This window comes from Vipera berus (assembly GCF_964194415.1).
Source record: "Vipera berus genome assembly, chromosome: 1".
Taxonomy (NCBI): domain Eukaryota; kingdom Metazoa; phylum Chordata; class Lepidosauria; order Squamata; family Viperidae; genus Vipera; species Vipera berus.
Window position 1 is genome coordinate 25,273,872 of NC_138202.1, and position 23,516 is coordinate 25,297,387.

Below are 23,516 nucleotides of genomic sequence, written 5' to 3' on the forward strand. Positions count from 1 at the left end.
GACCACATATTTCGCTTAACAACTAGAATGATTCACTTATCTGAGGAAAGAATGGTTGTAAATTAGGTGCAACTCACTTAACAATTGCCTTGCTAAGTGATTCTGTTTCCAACTGTGGTCCTAATTCAAGGACTACCTGTAATGTCTCTGTACCTCTATGAATATCCATCCATGCACACACACATATTCACTCAGATACACTATGTTATATCTTCTCCGTTGTCATGCAGGTATTTCCTCTACAGTGAATAAGTTCTAAGAAGAGGACAATGCAGTAGTTGACTGAGATAAAATGAAAGAATTTAATAATAATAATAGTAATAATAATAATAATAATAATAATAATAATAATAATAATAATAATATAATAATAAAATAATAATAATAATAATAATAATAATAATAATAATAATAATAATAATAATAATAATAATAATAATAATAATAATAATAATAATAATAATATAAGCTGGAAGGGACCTTGGAGGTCATCTAGTCCAAACCCCTGCTCAGGCAGGAAACCCTATACCATTTCAGGCCAATGGCTGTCCAGTCTCCTCTTAAAAACTTCCAGTGTTGGAGCATTCACCACTTCTGGAGGCAGGTTGTTCCACTGGTTAATTGTGTATAATAGCCAGTTGATTTATTATAGCTTCAGTTTTCTCCATGGAGTGTTAAAAGATTTTCATACAAGTTTAATGTACAGAACTGATGGTCTTCCAGATGCAGCTGAAACAGAACTCAGAACATCCCTCAACACCCGATGATGCTAGAGCATCATCATGCATGTCAGGACCTGGCTGCTCATTTCCAATAATGAGCACTGTCTCTTAACCCTCTGCATCTTTATAACTGATTATGAAACAGTGTAGACGTGAGGATGGCAGGAAGCCAGTTCAGATTTGCATGCGCAAAAGCAGACAGACAAAACATGCAACTGTTACAACTATCAACACATTAAAGCAAATGGCTACATAGAAATTCTTATGGGAACAATCAGTTTGACCTATTTTGGAAACCCACAATTAAGCAAAGGAAATAATTTATAGCTCTTTTTTTTGTTCTTTCACATCCCTTGCTTCCCTTTTTTCTTCTTCCTTGAGGAATATTTTACATATTTTGTTACTTCAGTCCTGCATTTCTAATCAATTTGTTTTACTATTTACTTGTAGAACAGATGCTTCTTACTGAACAAGCCAGTTTTGTGTAATAGTGTCTGCAGAAGTGAGTAGTGATGGGACAGCAACTACAAATTTCTTGTAGTTGAAGTGGGTTATCTGGATTCAGTCAGGATTCAGATACTGTATTAGACATAACCTTGGGGAAGGTATGAAAAAAACCATCAGAGAATAACTTAGAAAAGTGTATACAGTTCAGAGATTGAAGCAAGTATGAGAGAGAATCTCAAAGTAATCCTGCCTTTGATTTTGTTTATTATGAAATGTGACAGAGAGAATAGGCTTTCAAGATTTTGTTCCTATAGTCTACGACAGGGGTGTCAAACTCAATTTCATTGAGGGCCGCATCAGCATTGCGGTTGCCCTCAGGGGGCCGGGTGGGTGTGGCCTGGGTGGGCGTGGCCTACTGGGTGGGCGTGGCTAGAGTGCATATGGCCTACTGGGTGGGCGTGGCCAGCTCTACATCATTCGCATCAAGGGTGCCTATGGGGGCCTGGGCAGGAGTGGGACAGATCTGAGGGTCTCTGGCAGAAGGAGGGTCTCTGGGCCAGGGCCAAGGCAGTGGGGGCCGTTCCCTCATTGTTTCCAGGATGGCTTCGCGGGCCACATGAAACCACTTCGCGGGCCGGATCTGGCCCCCGGGCCTTGTGTTTGACATGTCTGGTCTACAACAATAATAAAATAGCATTCCTGAAATTCCTGCTGTGGTCTTGACCCTCTTACCTCGAAGAGTTAGCAAATGAGAACCAAATTGGTTGCCCTGATCTTGTGACCTGATTGGGGTTATGCCCCTTTTCATCCTGCAAGATTTCTTTGTGATTTGGGGGTACTCTTTAACAGGAATCTTCCTGGACTTCGAGCAGAGTTCAGGAGTCTGTCAGAATGGGTAGTTCAGTTTGGTGATGGGAAAAGGAGGGGTCATCCAGTGACTGGTCATTTGTGGGATGCTACAGGTAAAACCAATCTGTTTAAGTGGTTTATCCAGAAATGAGATGTTAAAAGTACTTGAGATGTTGAGGTCATAGGAAAAGAGTATAATTCCTTTCAGTTTATGCTCCACCTCTGTGGAACAGTTTATTTAATTCTATATTCCATTTATATTGCACTACAGTTGTCTGCAGATTTTGGTAGCTTACAACATGAAAAACAAAAATAATAAAAATTAAAAATATGAAATCCAACAGTAAAGAATAGACATTTTACCCATGGAGATGAAGATGGTACCATTCTTGATGGTACTTTATAATATGGTTAAAATATAGCTTGTCTGCAGAACTTTTTAAGAATGGAATTGGTTACAAAAATATGAATGCTGGCTTAGGGTGAGACATTTTATTGTTCTTAGCATTGCATGTTCAGTGTTTTGCAAACCTCTAGAAAATCTTGTAGAGTCATCAGCTGTAAATAAATAAAATCATATATAGGTGGTCCTTGACTTACAACCACAATTGAGCCCAAGATTTCTGTTGTTTAAGTGAGACATTTGCTAAATGGGTTTTGCCCCATTTTACGACTTTTCTTGCCACTGTTGTTAAGTGAATCATTGCAGTTGTTAAATTAGTTACCCAGTTGTTAAGTCAATTGGGCTTTCCCATTGTCCTTGCTTGTCCAAAGGTTGCAAAAGTAGATCACGTGACCCTGGGACGCCACAACTGTCACATGAACCAGTTGCCAAGCATCTGAATTTTGATCACATGACCATGGGGATACTTCAACAGTCATGAAGTGTGAAAAATGGTCATAAGGCCCTTTCTTCAGTGCCATTGTAACTCTGAACAGTTATTAAACAAACTGTTGTAAATCGAGGATTACCAATATTCTAACATTCGTAATTCAATCTACACCTTCACTTGCCTCCATACGTTCAGCCATTGCTTAAGACCAGACACTTCGTTCAGATCTCTTGCACTCATCACTTGTCTCTCATCGTTTCACCCATACGCAATACCACCTATATTTCTTCCATTTCATTCCATCCATCCATTACCATTCTCTTTTGCTTGCTTTTTCAGGGCTGCAGCTGTTTTTATTAGTCTCTACGCCATTCAGAGTCAGTGTTGAACTGGGCAGCCTTATAAACCCTACTAGAGGAAGGCTGCCCATATCTATTGCACATGCTTTTGGAAGTGCCGTCAAGCCTTTTCAATGGGCAGGTTCTCAACCAGGTGAGCCTGACCCACCAAAGGCAGATGTGGCTTCCTTCGAGCATCGTCTGCTTCTCATTGGGTGCTCCTTTCTGAGTCAGTCTCCGCTTGGTGCACAATGTTCCATTCAGCTCCACTTCTGGCATGAACCACCCTTTCCCACCGAAAGAGCTGCTATGTAATACTTTTTTTCCTTTGGCCTGAATGTTCTCTCCATGTCGTTCCTGCACAAATAGCCCTTGTCCCAGGCCAAGATACTTCCTGACTTGCTACAATGAGGGCGTTCTGCTCTCACCAGGAGCACAGCTTGGTCTGCCTAACACGTCGCTCTTGTTCAACAAGGGGTTTGTGGAATGTCTCCCCTGCTGGAAAATTTATAAAGTGGGATTTCAAATACAACACATACATTTAGACTCTGCAGATTGTGTATCCACATGGCGTATAGATGCATGCTTTTGAAAGGCAGGGATTTTTTTTTAGAAGTTAGTCTAAATTTAACATTTTTACTTAAAGAAGTGTTAACAGTCTTTCACTTGCACATATAAAATGAAAACATACAGATAGAGATCTGCCTTACTTGTTTGTGTTTTGCAATCCCCAGAAAGTTCTCAAGATTATGATGCTAAAATTCTATGCCAACCGCCTACCTGCCTGAGTTCAATTTTCTTCTTTAAAATCAGCAGTAAAACAGCGAGTGAAGCTGCAATAAACTCAACACATCATTTTTTTTCCTGAAGAAACCCCAAAATTTCTTCCCTCCCCCCCCAATGCCCTGGTCCGAAAGAAGCCAGAAAAGGTATGGCTCCTGCTGTATAAATAACGTCTATTTAGAGGGAGTCAAATTTCATCTAATGTATAATCTACAGGTCTTACAGAACAGTATTTCCTTCACCATTAGCCATGATGGCTGAGGCTCCTGGGAGATGTAGTATCCTATGAACTGCTCTGGTTTTAGGTCAGGCTAAAATCAAAAAGTCTAATATTTATTTGTAAGTAAACTTTCCATCCTGTTCTTGAGTCTAAATACTATCAGATGAGCTAACAGTTAAAAAAACCAGTAATATCAGCATAATAAAACAATCAGGTATGAAACTCTGAGACAGAATCACATGTTAAAATATCCAGATATTAAAAAACAATTCCCCAAACAGTAATCTAATATTCATCCATCCAGTCATTCTATATATATCCCATCTCTAAAGCTCTGTATAATGAACTATAAAAATAATAATAAATCTCACAAAATGATAAATTCCTTCCTCGTACAGAATGCATTATGGTACTCGAGCAGGAAGTAACTAAGGCATGAATGTCTGTGAGCAGGATTCCCACTTCAGGAATTGCCCATAGTGGCACGCAGGATCTCCCTGTGCAAATACTCATACTTGGTATTTGTTCAGCAAACAGGAGCTGTGTATTTAGGAGGACCCTCAAATTGGGAATCATCTGAATAGGAGACTACAATTTAGTTCTTGATCAAATGTGAGATTTTTTTTGAAATTAGCTGGCCCATAAACCTAAATGCCTTCCATCTTGGGAAGATTCATTTCAAGTGTCTTCCTTCCCATCCCAATCCTGGCAATTTCCAGGCACCAATTCAGCATTGTAATATTAGTACTATGTCCTCTTTTAGTCCATGTCTGGGAGATAGATAGATAGATAGATAGATAGATAGATAGATAGATAGATAGATAGATAGATAGATAGATAGATAGATAGATAGATGATAGATAGATAGATAGATAGATAGATAGATAGATAGATAGATAGATAGATAGATAGATAGATAGATAGATAGATGATAGAACAAATGTCAGACCCATGCAAATGCATAACCTCACCTAGTAATTTTATGTAAATATTAAAAAGTAGTGGAAAGGGTAAAGAGTTCCAAGGGAATCTACCAAGTAGAGATTTCTGGGCAGTTCTTTCCTCTCTTCCCAACTGGAACCACTCCTTGAGGAAGGAGAACCACTGAAAAACAGTGCCTCTATTCTAATCCCTTGAAGGTGATCCAGAAGAATACCATGGTAGCTAGAATGTAAAACTACTAGGAGATCAAGGAGGACCAAGAAAGTTATAATCCTCTAAACGTGGTCTTTCCACAGGTCATCCTTAAGACTATAGCTCCCATTATTTCCTGTGGATCCCTCTGGAATCCATCAGGTAAAGGGGGAAGGTACTCAAATGTTTTAAATAAGGGCATAGTAAGTAAGCTATGTTTATTTTGCCTTTGGGATTTTTTCCAAATTTATCAATGATTTTTCTGGGAGGAAACACTAGTTGAAAACAAATGTTGAAAGACAGTTTATTTAACCAGACTTTTCAGAGCAGAGCCACAAAGGAGTGATGGTTGAGCTTTAGAAGGTATGTTTTAGGTCACATAGGGCAATGATAGATTCAGGAAGCTTTACAAACATTGTAAACATGTTTTACAATGATAATATATAGTAAAGCATGGTGAATAATTGCAATCTTGCAGCAGCTACCTTTTTAAAAAACTAGATCTGTTAAGATTTATTTTTGGAACCAAGTACACAATTTTATTTCATAATAGAAATAATAACAGTTTCTATCTTATGTATTTATCCCATCCCTTAAATGCATGGTTGTTGACCAATTAATACCACAGTTAAAGAACACAAAGGCTAGAAATTGTGAGTTTTTCTGCTGATATCATCTTGTAATGGTTGGTCATCACATTTAGAGGCTGACAATATAACTGTACTTAATCCCCTTACACAAGCATAAGCAATTAAATGTCAGATTCAGTTGCTGCAGAACAGATTCCAGGAATCTTGATTTCCAGGATTGATCAGACTGCAAAGCAAATATTAAAGGCTGATAGTATTTCCATTATTGCTGGCACTTTTTGTAGATGTGGTACTCAGAGACTCATAGACATCACCATGGGTTTAGAGTAGCTGTAGGGTAGCTTCTATAACCATAAAATAATCAGTGTACTCTGGTCTGCAAATCATTTTACTCAAAGAGCAGAGTGGGAAGAGCCTGCAGTAAACATATGTGGAGATGGGAACAAGAGAAGATCACAGCTCTAGTTTCATGTATTAATTTTTGGTTTTTGTTGTTGTTCAGTTTGGGGTTGTTTCATCAAAGAGAAATGATAGCGTGGCTCTTTAGTGATGCAGTGTGATGTAAGAGCAGAACACTTGAGGCACTTGTGGTATTGTTGGATTTCAATCCTGTCTTTCCTGACCATTGGTCCTTCTGGCTGGGGCTGATGGAAGTTGGAGTCCACCAACAACTGGAGAGTCAAAATAAAAACTGAATCAGGCTGGATTTTAGGAACTGTACAGTGTATGGTGAGCTGCACCAGTTGCTTTTCTACCCAGAAATGCTAAAGGTCAAACCTGGGACAAAACAGGTACTTTGTCACTTTCCAGACGTGCTTAATTTTTTTTAGAAATCACAGAAATCTAAAAAAAAAAGCTGCTTTAAAGAGGTGCTGTATTCAGGCTTCCACACATTTGGAAATACCTCTTTCAAGTCATTTTCAAAGCACGCACCTCCTGCTGAGTATTAACTTCTACACAAAGAAAAGATGGCACATTTGGCACTTTAGTTCTCCTTTATCCTCTGAAAGTTGTTGAAGAGATTGCCATGAAAACTGGTGGATTTTTCTTCCGAGCTACTCTAAATAGCTGCTATTTTGTTTGCTTGTTTATTAGATTTGTATCCTACCTTTATTATTCTTATAAATAACTCAAGGCAGCAAACATATCTAATACTCCTTCCTTCTCCTACTTTCCACACAACAACAAACCTGTGAGGTAGGTTGGGTTGGGTTGAATGAGTGGCCCAAAGTCCTCCAAATCGCTTTCATGCTTAAGGCAGGAGTAGAACTCACACTCTCCTGGTTTCTAGCCTGGTGCCTTAACCACTGTGCCAAACCGGCTATTCCTATGTTGTCTCTTATTGGAAAATACAAAGATCCTGAGCTGTCACTGAACAATTCGGCAATTGGCAATCTAAATTCTCTGCAGTTTTGCAGGCTCTCCATATTTTTTTCCTCTTTGCCTAATTTTGTCTGATGCTTAGCTTTGCCGAATATTTGCAAATGGCTTACTGTTTGCCAGCATTTGGAGCATATCTGGTGGATCGTTATTTTTTTTTAAGCACTGAAAAGTATGTGTCAAAAATATATATATCTTTAACATAGAGGTTGGCGCCATCTGGCACAGTCAAAAGGCAATCTACAATTTGTTAAGGAGAAAAATGTAATTTCAACAATCTTCCAAATCTTTTTCTCTAGTTACTGATTACATTTATTTATATTCTACCTGATCAACATTCAACTCTGGATGACTAACAGTGAATATAACAATGTAATGATTAAAGACAAGTAAAAACAAGTAAACTTTATCCATTTGGAGCAAGACCTAATGCACAAGGGCATGACAACAAAACAAAGCTAACTTATTAGCTGGGCCCAGTCACAAAGCAATGACAGATCTTTAATGCCTTAGGAAAGGCTGGCAAAAACAGGGCCATCTGAATCTCTGTGGGGTCTATAGCAAGGGTCTCCAACCCCCTGTCTGTTGACCAGTATCGGTCCATGGCATGCCAGCAACCGGTCTGCACAAACAAGCAAAGCCCCATCCACGAGATGCAGGCAGCACACAAAACCACGCATCCTCCAGTTCATGGAAAAACCTCTCTCCACGGAACCAGTCCCTGGTGCCCAAAAGCTTGGGGACCTCTGGTCTATAGAGCCAAGTCACACTTCCTGGGTCCTATTGGATTACATTTAATAGAAGAGACCTATATAACTATCTTGTCAGATCTCATGGGACAAGGAGAGATAATTGGAGACAGTTACCCGGCCCTATAACAGGAAGACGTATAGGTGGTAACTAGCACCTTGAATTGCACAAAGGAGGTTGCTGAGAGCCAATGCCGCCTATATGGTGGCAATCGAATGTGGCAAGCCCATAACCACCCACCCCATCACATTCTGGACCAGATGCATCATCCAAGTGTCTTCAAGAGCAGCCCCATATAGAACAGATTGTAGTAGTCCTATGGAAGATGACTAAAGTGTGAGTGAGAATGATCAGGGCCTTCTGATCTAGGAATGGATACAATTGATTCACAAGATGGAGTTGTGCAAAGACCCTCCTAGCTGCAACTGCCACCTGCTCCTCAGGTAGGAGCTGAGAATCTACATGGACCCCAAAATTGTGCTCTGTCTGCAAAGCGCTACCCTTTTCAGATCCAAAAAGGGCAAGTCTTCAGCAGACCCCAAACCCCATAGCTATTCAGTCTTGTCTTGTTCCCCTCATCCAGCTTCCTAGAGCCTCCAGACAGTGAAAAAAACAGCTTGACACATCACCTGGCTAGCCTCGAGCAGACTTGTATAAATGGGCACCATGCTGATGACATCTGACCAAGCAGATGACCTTACCCAGTGACTCATATAGATGTTAAAGAAAAGCAGGGAAGGAATAAAGCTCTGAGGAAACCCACATATTAGAATGGCTGTTTTTTGACAACTGATTCTGCATTTCTGAAATAGCAGAACTGCCCTGGTAATAATTTGAAAAGTTTGTGGCCACAGAAAACTAGCCTTTTACAATGTTAACAATTACTGTTCTCTCTCTGCCAAAACTCACGGCTGATTGTATCCGCCTGTGCACTAAATTGTTGGGACTTTCATGTGTCAAATTTTAAATTTGTCTGTCAGATTTTCTCAGCAATCGGTATTTCCTCCTTGATTACTTAGTTCTAAAGCAATTTTGTCCTTTGATATTTCTCACTTTCCCTTTTTAGCACACACAGTTGAAGTATGATAATTCCAGCTGAGTAACTCTCCCTTCCCTATATACGTCTCAAGCGTTGGCACATATAACTTGAAAAGGGTGGAATTTGCTTTATTCCATAGCGCAAAAATAATAAATCAGCCAAAACAGAGTTTAAAGAACAGGGAAACAAGAGGAACAGGGTGAGTGAATATTAATCAGTGTAATTATTTCAAGGCTATCAATCCAGGGATGCAGTGACCTTGTGAGCTAGGTACATACAGCATAACAAACCTAGGTTAAGAAAACGCCGCTACTGTGTTCAAGTAATCTGCTGTGCCCAGATTAAGTATATTATAATTTAATGTCATGTACTATTTTGTTTATATAACATATCAAGGTAATAGTTTGGTTTTCACAACTAACAACTATCCAATCACATTTTATCCTAATCAACCATTTTCTATGAGCTATCGTTGGACTGATGAAAACTATGGAATATTCCCCATATATTTGCAGTGTGCACTGTTGAACGTCTCTGGGTACATGTATGTACATGCTCACCAATGCATATGCTTCTGCATTCACTAATCTCTCTTGTCAAAAGTGCTGGTAAGCTTGACTACATAATTTCATAAGCACATACAGATAGTCCTCAACTTACAACTGTTCATTTTGTGACTGTTCAAAGTTACAATGCCACTGGGGAAAAAAGACAACTGTTTTTAACAGGACGCTTGATAGAATCAAGATCACGTGAAGTACTAATACCACTTTACAATGCCTTGGTAAGGCCACACCTGGAATACTGCATCCAGTTTTGGTCACCACGATGTAAAAAAGATGTTGAGACTCTAGAAAGGGTACAGAGAAGAGCAACAAAGATGATTGGGGGACTGAAGGCTAAAACATATAGGGAACGGTTGCTGGAATTGGGTATGTGTAGTTTAACGGAGAGAAGGGTGAGGGGTGACATGATAGCAGTGTTCCAATATCTCAGGGGCTGCCACAAAGAAGAGGGAGTCAAGCTATTCTCCAAAGCACCTGAAAGCAGGACAAGAAGCAACGGATGGAAACTAGTCAAGGAGAGAAGCAACCTAGAACTAAGGAGAAACTTCCTGACAGTTAGAACAATTAACCAGTGGAACAACCTGCTTCCAGAAGTGGTGAATGCTCCAACACTGGAAATTTTTAAGAAGACACTGGACAGCCATTTGTCTGAAATGGTATAGGGTTTCCTGCCTGAGCAGGGGGTTGGACTAGATGACCTCCAAGGTCCCTTCCAACTTATTATTATTATTATTATTATTATTATTATTATTATTATTATTATTATTATTATTATTATTATTATTATTATCATCATCATCATCATCATCATCTCCATGCTCACATGATCAAAATTCAGCTGCTTGGCAACTGGTTTATATTTATGATGGTTGCATTTTCCTGGAATCATGTGATCACATTTTGTGACCTCCTGACAAGCAAAGTGAATGGGGAAGCCAGATGCACTTAACAAATTTGTTATTAACTACTGCAATTATTCACTTAAGTGTGGCAAGAAAGCTTGTATAAAGTGGGGCAAAATTAACAACTGTCTCAGCAATGGAAATTTTGGGCTCAACTGTCATAAGAATCACCTTGTGGTTGAGATGGGCAGCAAATAAATTTAATAATAATAAAAAATAAAAATATAATTAAATTACAGGTTGGTGTCTATAAGACTTATGCAATGAACTATATTTCTGATATTTCCATAAGAACGATAGACCAAATTCCAAAATGTTGTTAAGATCAGAAAATGTGTCAGTAACCTTGACTTGTTGTTGTTGTTGTTAGTTGTGAAGTCGTGTCCGACCCATCGCGACCCTATGGACAACATTCCTCCAGGCCTTCCTGTCCTCTACCATCTTCTGGAGTCCATTCAAGCACACACCTACTGCTTCAGTGACTCCATCCAGCCACCTCATTCTCTGTCGTCCCCTTCTTCTATTCCCCTCAATCTTTCCCAGCATTAGGCTCTTCTCTAGTGAGTCCTTCCTTCTCATTAGGTGGCCAAAGTATTTGAGTTTTAGCTTCAGGATCTGGCCTTCTAAAGAGCAGTCAGGGTTGATCTCCTCTAGGACTGACCGGTTCGATCGCCTTGCAGTCCAAGGGACTCGCAGGAGTCTTCTCCAGCACCATAATTCAAAGGCCTCAATTCTTTGGCACTCAGCCTTTCTTATGGTCCAACTTTCACTGCCATACATTGCAACTGGGAAGACCATAGCCTTGACTATACGCACTTTTGTTGACAGGGTGATGTCTCTGCTTTTTAGTGTGCTGTCTAGATTTGCCATGGCTTTCCTCCCGAGGAGCAAGCGTCTTTTAATTTCTTGGCTACAGTCCCCATCTGCAGTGATCTTGGAGCCCAGGAAAATAAAATCTGTCACTACTTCCATTTCTTCCCCATCTATTTCCCAGGAATTGAGAGGGCCAGATGCCATGATCTTGGTTTTCTTAATGTTTAGTTTCAACCCAAGTTTTGCACTCTCCTTCTTCACTCGCAACAAGAGGCACTTTAGTTCCTCTTCACTTTCTGCCATTAGAGTGATATCATCTGCATATCTTAGGTTGTTGATGTTTCTTCCGGCAATCTTAATTCCAACTTTTGTTTCATCTAGCCCTGCCTTTCTCATGATGTGCTCTGCGTATAAGTTAAATAGGCAAGGCGACAGTATACAGGTAGACTGTAATCAGGTAGAAAATATAACACTTGATTTAAAACTCTTCTATTGGAGTAAATGGCTGATGAGCTGGAGGTCTGGGCAAGGTTGGCAGCATGAATAAGAACCATTTTTGTTGGCCTTGAATTTTCAAGGTTCAGTCTTACCTTGAAACTGTTTGCATTCTGGTTCAGTTCAGACAGTGGCACGTGTGCATGTGTGATAGTCATAACAGCTAAGGTGGTAGGGACATTGTCACAATCGTAAGCCTTAAGCCTTTTGTACATACTTCACCAAATATCTTAGGTGATGGCTCGGTGGTCAAGGACAAGAAGCAATGGATGGAAAGTAATGAAGGCAAGAAGCAACCTAGAATTAAGAATTTCCCGACATTTAGAACAATTAGTGAGTTTAACACCTTACCTCCAGAAGTTGTGGGTGTTCCAACACTGGATGTTTTTAAGATGAGATAGATAGGATAACCATTTGTCTGAAATGGAATAGGGTTTCTTGCCTTAGCGGGAGGTTAGACTAGAAGACCTCCAAGGTCCCTTCCAACTCTGTCATTCTGTTATTCTGGTGTGGAGAGGAAGCAAGTTTGCTAGTACCTCAATACTATTCTTTCCTACTTTATCAGTGCCTCTTCCGTGTTCAATGGACTTATTAGCTATAATCCTCTTATTTCTTTTTTCTTCTTCCTCTTCCTCCTCTTCCTCTTCTTCTTCCTTCTCCTCCTCCTCTAAAGGAAGGTCATCCTAAACTAAAGAATCAACGTGCCTGAAGAAACCCCACTTTAACAATAGCGCAATTAAAGAGAGATTTGAACTGCCTCTGCAAAAGGCTGGTGATGATTTATCATGAGGACATAAAGACTCTTAATAAGGGGTCTTCCAAGTAAAGTTAGAGGCACATGATGAGGAGCCCCAAGAATGAGTTTGCAATTACTTTATACAAGGAGAAAGATACTAATTTTTTTTTAAAAAAAAGAAAGTACAGACCTTCAAAGGGACGCGGTGGCTCAGTGGGTTAGGACGCTGAGCTTGTCGATCAGATGGTCGGCAGTTTGGCGGGTCGAATCCCGAGTGCCGCGTAACAGAGTGAGCGCCTGTTACTCGTCCCAGCTTCTGCCAACCTAGCAGTTCGAAAGCACGTAAAAATGCAAGTAGAAAAATAGGGACCACTACGGTGGGAAGGTAACAGCGTTCCGTGCGCCTCTGGCGTTTAGTCATGCCGGCCACATGACCACGGAGACGTCCTCGGACAAGCGCTGGCTCTTCGGCTTTGAAATGGAGATGAGCACCGGCCCCTAGAGTTGGAAACAACTAGCACGCATGTGCGGGGGAACCTTTACCTTTACCTTTACCTTACAGACCTTCAAAATATATTTGGTAACACTTAAACATAGGTTCAGGTTTTCATATATGCTTTCTGTTTTGAGAGTTGTAATGCAAAATTTGTGAAAATGCAACTGAAATTATTTCCTTAAAATAATTGCTGATAGAATCCCCAACTATTCTTTATTGTTAGTATCACTGAATTTATTACAAGATAAGCTTGTAAATAGTGCCTTTTCTACCATTTAATCGCTCCTTCTGTTATTTTATTTTATTTTAGCTTTGTGGTGGCAGCAACCATCTGTTTGCACAGAGAATGTGCTAATATCTGCAATGAAAAGATGCATACATGGAAAGAGCCAGTATTACACTAAATGTCTTGGCTACTCAGCTAATTGTAATTTTGTGAAATGATTTTGCTGATCAGATTTTCATTAGAGAGAGATGTTCTGCATAAGCTCTAAAGTATCTCTATGGTTTTTACTGACCACGACACTGGTGGAAGCCTAAATCAGTCTTCCCCAATCTGGTGCTGTCTGTATTTTGGGGATTAGAGTTTGGTGGATTATCATATCTGAGCAGCAAAATCTAAGTGACTGCTAAGAGCCATGCATTTTCTGTACCTCTTTGCTGCCATCAGGTGCTCAGCCACTTGTTTGCATATAAATGAATATGAATACAGTTTGGCATTTTCAAACTCACACAACCTGGAATAGGGGGCAATTCAGCATGACTATTTTCAATTTTCACCTCCAGTCCCTCAAACATCACTTTGAAGCAAGCCTTCATATGTCTTTAACACTACAATCTCAGAATGATGAAAACAGGCCATGAGTTAGTAAAGTTCTCTTCCAGAAGAATTCAGGAGTTTTTGAAAAGTTAAAAGAGCATGGAAAAGTATCCCTCTCCATGATCCCTGGAGTTACAAAAGCTCTCCTTTTTCCTACGAAAAAGAAAACAAATTTCCAGTACCCTTCCCATCCATATTTGCAATACATGTGTGAATTTATTTGGCCAGTTGCAAAACTAAAATAATAATAATAATGAAAAGCAATTGTTAAGGGGGAAGCCACCCTGCAGTGAAGGCGCCATTCCTTCTCTTTCTGTTGAAAAGTCTTTATTGGCTCTAATACCAAAAACATATCATGGTGGCCTTTTTCAGTAGTCATAGATTGTGATATGGAAATTTTGTGTGAGAGTAATGGCTTGTTTAATCCAGAGGCTCAAAGGTGGCCAGTGGGCCAAAATTTGGTACACATTGGTTATTTAAGCAGAAGAAAATCAAACCCAGCAGTTCTTTTAACAGAGATTACCTGACTAAAAGTATTTTAAGGTTGTCTGTACTCCTTCCCCAACGTGGCTTGGAGAAGCAGCAGATACCAAGAAACTTTAGTAGCTGGGAGGATGGACAGCCAAGAACAAAGTTAATTAAAAACACAAACTGCCAATAAGCACCAATATTTGGGGGGGAATGGAATGTCTACCATACTAGTAAGTATAGAGGACCCCTGATATAGAGGATGGACTTGAAGGACGAGCAAAGATCCATTACCAGAGCAATGATCAAACAAAAGAGGCTTGAAGCCAGGCCAAGAAAGTGATTTATGAAAACCATCTCTGCAATGCATGCCCCGCCCTTAATTCATGTGAAGATAAAAGAGGGAGGAAGGGAAAGACATTCAGACGTGCAATAAATGATAATGATATGTGGGAATTTATTTATTTATTTAGCATATAGCATACAGTGCCAGGGAAATCTACAAATGCTAGACACAACGCAGTCCTGGCAGCCTAAACTGCTAGTTCATTCCATTCAGCACTTGCATGCCTATGTGGGAATGACCTTGAGAGACAGGACAATGAGGCACAACCAAGGGAGGAGCAATCAAATTAAAAAGCTGCTTAGCCCATGACAGGAATTGCCGGGGGGGGGGCGGTAGCAGGGCAAGAGACTCAGAAGTCACCTTCCCTATTTTGGGAACTATAAAGGGGATGGAGAGAGAAAAGAACTTTCAGATTTGCAAGATTCTGTTAATGTAACCTTAGAATTAAATAAAAAATTAGTTCAACTGGTCATGTTTCCTCTTTAATCTACTTCATCAAACTAACAGAGATTGATACCTGCCCTATGAGGTAGACTAGATTAGGAAAGAGACTCTTTAGACCAAGGGTCTTCAAACTCGGCCCTTTTATGACTCATGGACTTCAACCCCCAGAATTCCTCAGCCAGTGTGCCTGACTGAGGAATTTTGGGAGTTGAAGTCCATGAGTCATAAAAGGGCCGAGTTTGAAGACCCATGCTTTAGACCTAAAACTACTTTTATTAGAACAGCTATAGCAGACATGTCAAACACAAGGCCCAGGGGCCGGATCCGGCCCGCGAAGTGGTTTCATGTGGCCAGCGAAGCCATCCTGGAAACAGTGAGGGAACGGCCCCCACTGCCTTGGCCCTGGCCCAGAGACCCTCCTCCTGCCAGAGACCCTCAGATCTGTCCCACTCCTGCCCAGGCCCCCATAGGCACCCTTGATGCGAACGATGTAGAGCTGGCCACGCCCACCCAGTAGGCCTTATGCATTCTAGCCACGCCCACCCAGTAGGCCATGCCCACCCTGGCCATACCCACCCGGCCCCCTGAGGGCAACCGCAATGCTGATGCGGCCCTCAATGAAATTGAGTTTGACACCCCTGAGCTATAGTAAAAGAATCTTGCAGGTCTGATGTGCTTCCTTTCCTCCCTGTTGTCTTCAGGAAGACTGCCTGAAATGTTTTCTCAAATTACTTTTTTGGCCAGGGCTCAACCCTTATTTATTTAATCATTGCCTTGGCATTAGACTTTTCCTTTGTCCTTCAAGGCCATCCTTTATATAGTACTCACTACAGCCATTGCTCTTGTTTCTGATAAATAGACATTTAGCCAGAAAAATACTGATCCTTTCCTCAAGTCCAAAGCCAATTCCCGAATATTACAAAGAGTGTGCATAGAGGGGCTATTGGTTTTCATTTCCAATTAATGATTTGTCAAATTATACATTGTAGTTTACCAGCAATGGAGGGATAGAATATAGTAGTCTGTACAAAAATACAGTAAAGTGTCCAATCACTAAAAGATTTCAGGATGAGCAATCTCCATATATACAACAATCAATAGTAATGAGTAGGAAATCAGTCAAAAATGAATTCAGGCAGCTATCCTTTATCCTTACTAAGTATGTTAAGAAATTATTTGGAAAACTTTTATCAGACAAAATTGTAGCCTCAAACACGTACAGTTGAAAAAAATAAGTAGCAAAATAATGCTTAGAATCATTTGATGCAAATTAGAGCTCAACATGGAAATATTTATGCCAGAAGTTCTCATTATAAAAAAAGCCAAAGAACAAGAGACATTATCACTAAAGCATGCTGGATAATTGAGAAAGCCACAAATACCAACAAGAAGTCAGCCTGTGCTTTCTTTGATTATTAAAAGACCTTCAGTTCTGTCAACCATGTTAAATTATGGAATGTCCTTAGAAAAATGGGAATCCCAGAGTGTTCTTATGGGAAAACTGTACACAAGACAGGAAACCACTGACCAGACAAAATGTGGCAAAACAGACCAGTTCCAGGTTGGCAAAGGAGTAAGACAAGACTCAGTAGTCTTTCCTTAAATCATTCAATCTTTATGCTGAATATATATCGAGGGAGGCTGGACTGGAAAATGATTTTGGATAAAGACACATCAGTGACCAGCACTATGCGATCGATACTGCTCTGTTAACTGAAAACGCACACGATTTGGAATCAGGTAATGAAAATCAAAAGGGGCAGGGGGGAAAAATTAAGCCTAAGTTTTAAGCAAAACAAATGGCAACAGGTACAGCAACCAGCTTTAGCTCTGACAGTGAAGATAGTGAAGTGGTGGATAGCTTCTGTCCTTTAGGATCCATTAAGGAAGCATCCAGAAATATGCTGAAGGCTAGGACTTACCAGTAGTTGGGTAGCAATGAAGTCCTTCGGGGAAAAAATATTCAGAGGCTTAGGTATGTCAGAATCATGCAGGGAATGGTTTTCCTTGTAATATTTTATGGAAGCAAAAAGTTGATGTTTGAAGGAGGAGGATAGAATATTGATGCCTCTGATGTTGGAGAAGACTCTTGAGATTACCATGGATAGCCAAGAAAGTAAAGTAATGAATGATAAAACAAATCAATCCATAGTTCTCACTCATTGCAAAATTATTGTATTTGGATTACATTATGCAAAGACCGGCTCTCTAGACAAATCTGTAATGTTGGAAACAATGGAAAGAAAGAGAGGACAACCAGCAGCATGGTTGAAGGACTGAAGTAGAGATTGGTGATGGCTGAGTCACTAGAAAACCTGAAGAGACAGGTTGCAAAAAAGACATTCCCCGGAAGATCTATCTGGTTGGTTAAGAGTCAGCACCAATTTGACAGAATACAGTCATATCAATATATTACCATAAATATTTTTAAAACAGTTTAATGAACCAAACTGGATGTATTCACAAAAATGAAAAATTGAAAGTAGTTGAATTTGACCCCGAGTTGCACTCCCTACCTACCAAAATCCAAGTCAGTGTGACAAGTCAAATAATAAGACTAGGGGGGCCTTCGCCCAGGTTCGCCTGGTGTGCCAGTTGCGGCCCTATCTAGGCCGGGATGACTTATGCACGGTCACTCACGTGCTCGTGACCTCTCGTCTAGACTACTGCAACGCTCTCTACATGGGGCTGCCCTTGAGGACCACCCGGAGGCTCCAACTGGTACAGAATGCAGCCGCGAGAGTTGTGTTGGGAGTCTCCCGATACTCCCATGTCACACCTCTGCTTCGTGAGCTGCATTGGTTGCCAGTTGTCTTCCGGGTGAGATTCAAGGTACTAGTAATGGTGTTTAAGGCCCTACATGGCATGGGTCCGGAGTACCTTAGGGAACACCTGCTGCCGGCATCAACTTCCCTTCGCCCTGTGCGTTCCCACAGAGAGGGCCTCCTCAGGGTGCCACCGATCAGAGAATGTCGATTGGTGGCCCCCAGGGGGAGATCCTTCTCTGTGGGCGCCCCGGAGCTATGGAATCAGTTACCGGTTGAGCTCCGGATGGCGCCCGATCTTCGCTCCTTCCGTCGCGATCTAAAGACATTCTTATTTGAACAAGCCGGCCTGGCCTGATGGGGGATGGGTGGGGTTTTTTATTGTTATTTTAATATTTGTATTTACTGTTTTTAGTGGGCATGTATTTAATCCTTTTTTTAACTTTTGTAACTCTGTATTTTTTATGCTTGCCCTGTTCACCGTCCTGAGTCCTTCGGGAGAAGGGCGGTATATAAATAAAATTATTATTATTATTATTATTATTATAAAAACAAGAGTGATTCTTGATTATTAAATAGTTACAGGTAGTCCTCAACTTAAAACCACTTGTTTCAAGTTGAAGTTTCAACAACACTGAAAAAAGTAACTTATAACCGGTTTTAACACTTACGACTGTTGCAGCCTCCCCAGAGTCACGTGATCACAATTCAGGCGCTTGGCAACCGGCATGTGTTAGGGGTCATGTGATCAGCATTTGTAGTCTTCCTGGCCAGGTTCTGACAGGCAAAGTCAATGTGGGAAACCAGATTTGTTTAATTACCGCATGATTCACTTATTAACTGCAGCGTTTTGTTTAGCAACTGCGCCAGAAAAGGTCATAAAATGGAGCAAAAATCACTGAACCAATTGCCTTACTTAGCAAAAGAAATTTTGGGCTCAGTTATGGTCATAGGTCAAGGACTACCTGTAACTTTTATTTTGAGCAGATCTCCATTTTATATGCTTGCTGCTTTCATTGATTTTTTTTAAGTGTGTCAAGTGAGATCTGTACTTCCAAGAAATAGGTCTATATAAAATAAAGTAGTTCTACGACTAAAAAAGTCTCAACAATAGTCAAAAACTGACTCGGAAGTACATCCGCATCCCCCCTCCCCAAATGCTCTTTTCTGAAAATAAATTCATTTCACTGCTTTCTTTTCATGAAGAGAAACGTTATGTTCTTATAATAACAGCAGTTGTGTAATTTGTCTTCCGGTACACCTCAGATCTGTTTACTTGATTAGGAAACTAGCCCGTCTGTTGTTGAGGAACACGACTGAATAACATCATAGCCGTTTGGAGGAAAATAAATTATTCACTGTATTTTGGTTTGGTTTGATAGACATGCAGAAAGGGTTTTAGAGGTGATAGAGATAAGGATGCATGTGAAGATGTAACCCGAAGCCTCTGTCCCAAAAGCTCAGGCAAGGAAGGAAAAATGAAGCAGAGCGAACTACAGAGGGAAAATGGAGCTGGCAATCATCCATTGCTAGGCACAAACCATCTCTTATAGGTCAAATTTCCTTCTTTAATTGTTTGTGTTTCAGTGATGTTTTAAAGGTAATCCTTAACTCACAACCACGATTGGGACCAGAACTTCCATTGTTAAGCAGAGCAGTTGTTACATGAGTCACACCCCCATTTTATGACTTTTTTTGCCACTCGTATCTCTACCAGGGACCCCTACATAAAACATTGCAAAAGAACTAACAAGAAAGCTTGGGCATCTCGCAAGAGGAAGCCAACACTCCATTAACTCTCCACTACAGTGTCTTCAAACAATCATGGATGTGACTATAGATGAGGACGAAATCATGGTCTCATTTGATTTCACAGCCCTGTTCACATCAATAGATCTAGAATTAGCCAAAGAATCCATAACTGCACTCCTTCACAGCACATCTGACTTAACTGAATACACAAAGATCAAAACACCCAGGATTATGGATCTCATAAACCTCTGCTTAACTACATACTTCCAATTTGATGGCCAAATTTTACCAACAAATTAAAGGGACACCTATGGGATTACCGCTTTCCTAGACATCCTGATCAGCAGAGTCCATAGTGGCAAACTAGAAATGCAAGTCTACAGAAAAACCACCCACACTAATCAGGTGCTTTACTACCAAAGCAACAACCCAACCTCCCACAAGAAAAGCTGTGTAAGGACTTTAAATGAGCCCAAACACACCGCAGCAAGCCAAAACAGCAGAAAAAGGAAATAGAGCATCCATACAACACATTCCAACAAAATGGATACCCTTGCAACTTCATCAAAAAGTCCCTGACCACTCAACCCAATACAGCACAATCAACACAAACCCTAAAAAGAATTACACTGCCATACATCAAGAGTATCTCAGAAACTGCAAATAGACTACTACAACCACATGGAATCAGCATAGCACACAAGCCAACAAAAGCCTTTCAAAACATTCTAAGACAGACATGTCAAACTCACGACGTCATGTGATGTCACACAACATATCAGAGCTTTTTCGCCATTGCCGGCAATGGGGTGGGCGTGGCTTCCGGATGACGCATCCGGCCCATGGGCCGGGAGTTTGACACCCCTATCCTAAGTAAACCCAAAGACCCAGCAACCCCAGAAGAAAAAACAGGAGTCATTTACAGCATGCAGTGTAAGAATTGCAACAACCGCTATGTAGAACAAACAGAAGACTTGGCAGAATACATCCATGAACACCAACTGGCAATCAAAAGGCATGATGAAAATTCTTTAATTTCACAACATATAGACAGATTTCACAACATATAGACAGATTTAACCATAGTTTCCATTGAGAAAATGTGACAATCCTAGACCAGGCCAAATCCAAAAATGCCAGGGAATTTCTAGAAGCCTGGCACTCTGACAAATCAGCCATCAATAGACACATACAGTAGACATTAACAACATCTATAGATTATGCAAAAGAGACAATCAACCAGCCCAAAAGAGAAAAAGACTCCAGCACCTCTCCACAAGTAATCAGCACTCAGATCAGCAGAGATTAACTCCAAGGTCACTCCCAGACCAACAATCAAGCAATACCCCAATCAGGAAACTGCCACTGAGCCATTAGTAAACAGCCCAACCAAAGAATCCCTTAGATCGCCCCCATCCATGCAGACAGGCAAGACACCAGAATATAAACTGACAGCAAACAGCACTCCTTACTAGCACTGATGATGTTACCTACTTAGGGTAATGAAACGTCTGCAAGAAAGCAAGCAAGCTCAGCAAGCACCAAGGACCCCTCATATCCTGGGACTAATGGAGCAATTTATAATTGCTTGTTTGTGAGTTCAGGATCCAGTTTCAGACTGCCGTCGTCAAGACGCTTGTATAAAAGAACCGTCTGGTTGGTTGGTTTTTTGGTGAGGGTAATGCCGTTATGTCAGACCAGAAAAAGGAGTAATTGGGTCAAACCATTTAAGAACCACCGCTTTAAATGGTGACTTGCATTCAAGGGAGACATTTGCTTTGATCTGCTAACCATTGGGGGAGAAATAGCTTGCTTTAATTTTTTCCCCCCCACCTTGTTTGTTTCAGTTCTCTCAAGTCAGACCCATCACAGCCCTCTGAAACGGTCTGTGTCCCTCACCCCACCCATGACTGTGCCTAGCCAGCCCCTCGGACACGGATGGATGTCTCATGAGGACTTGCGGGATAGAGGACCCCAGGGCATCCCTTCTGATCATGCCCCCTTGTCTCCGCAAAGCAGTGTAGCCTCTTCAGGCAGTGGTGGGAGCGAACATTTAGAAGATCAGACTTCTAATCGTAACACATTCCAGGAAGAAGGGAGTGGTATGAAAGGTGAGTGGAAAGAAATGAACCTTTTCCCTTCCTGTCCTGATTGCTTAACAACGTGCATGCCTACATTCACACAAAGTCCTGAAGTTGTTTGAAACACATTCTTCAAAAACAGAATATGGAGGCATTTTAATTCCGTTCTGACCTTATACTGCAGATTGCAATTCTTCTATTAAACAGGTCGATTTGCAAGAGTTATTCCTGTTTATTTATTAGCTGAGATGAGACACCTCCCCTAAGACAGCTGTCGAGCTAGGTGAAGAAATACTACATTCTGCAATCCGAATTTCAATATAGAAAGTATGAAGCACATTACCTGGGTGTCAGCCCTCCCAGCCAAACCAGACAGAAAACACAACAAAATGAACTCTTGTAAGGCTTATTTAACAGAAACTTGCAAGTCTAAAGGCACAAACTTCCCACTTTCACTTTTACCAGCTAGATCCATTAGGACAGATCTTTCTTAAGTTTTTTTTCTCTGGCCATTAAGTGTCTGTGGGGTCCTGCCTCTCTCGTCTGTTTCCTAGGCAGCATCTCTTCCTCTCTTTCCCCAATATCATTCATTACAGTCCATTACACTGGGTTCGTCCATTGCATTGAATCATAACTTGGTTTATTTTGTTTTAGCTTATGTCGTGCAAACCCAGGCAGTTGCTGTATATATGATAAACAGTGATTAATAAACCAGAGTTTAGCAGAGTATTTGAGCCCACTCAGTAAAAACAAAAGATTTGGAATAGCCGGCTGAGAAAAAAAAAGAGTTGGGGTTCTGGTTTATGCATATCACAAGAACGCAAATGGAGAGAACTAATGAATCATCTGGGCATTATAGGCACCTGTGCCGGCTTCTTTCCCTCCCATTTGAGCCGTCTCCCCAGGACAGCCAATAAATCTACAACCTTGACACAGGTGTAAGGAGAAGATGTGTGTTTTGGAGCTCTGCAGCCATTAGCAAACAGTATAGTAGTTGAACAAAGAAGGCATTCTTGGCCCCTGCCTTCTTAACAGAATAAGAGAGTTGGGAGGGACCTTGGAGGTCTTATAGTCCAACGCCCTGCTCAGGCAGGAGATCCTGTACCATTTCAGACAAATGGTTGTCCAATCTCTTCTTTAAAACCTCCAGTGATGGAGCACACACAATTTCTAAAGGCAAGCTGTTCCACTGATCAATTATCCCAGGGGTAGGCAACCTTGGCTCTTTTATGACTCATGGACTTCAACTCCCAGAATTCCTGACTCAGGAATTCTGGGAGTTGAAGTCCACGAGTCATAAAAGAGCCAAGGTTGCCTACCCCTGAATTATCCTCACTCCAGGCTGTGTTTTTTTTTCATTTCCCTAGTCTGCAACCATAAGACTTCCTGGTGGTCTCCCCTTCAGGTACCAATTAGTCCTGACTGCTCATTGTCCAAGCCAGAAAGTCTGACCTGATTGGGCAGGGAGGTTCATGTGGCAGAAGATGATCCATTTTTAAAGCAGATAAAAGGCAAATTGGGAATGTTCGGATATTCTGGATTGCAAACCACCAGGCTTGAATAATACATGATGGAAATTACATTGAGTGTGTGCCTGGTTACCGCTTCCCAGATTAATATCAATTCAAATTGTTAAATGGAACCTCAAAAACGGTACAGGTAGTATTCGATTTACAGCAGTTTATTTAGAGACTGTTCAAAAATATAACAGCACTGGGAAAAAAGTGACTTACGAACATTTTTCACA

General features: G+C 40.8%; 1 protein-coding gene across 2 annotated transcripts in view; it reads left to right on the forward strand.

The window, feature by feature from the left end:
* SAMD4A (sterile alpha motif domain containing 4A) overlaps positions 1 to 23,516 on the forward strand; it is a 150,514-nt gene that overhangs the window by 91,150 nt on the left and 35,848 nt on the right. Inside the window, exon 4 of one of the 2 annotated variants that reach the window (XM_081329332.1) lies at positions 21,536 to 21,799. The exons of the other annotated variant lie outside the window; for it this stretch is intronic. Coding sequence (XP_081185458.1) covers positions 21,536 to 21,799 — 264 coding nt within the window. The remainder of the gene's footprint in view (positions 1 to 21,535; positions 21,800 to 23,516) is intronic. 2 annotated transcript variants of the gene reach the window in all.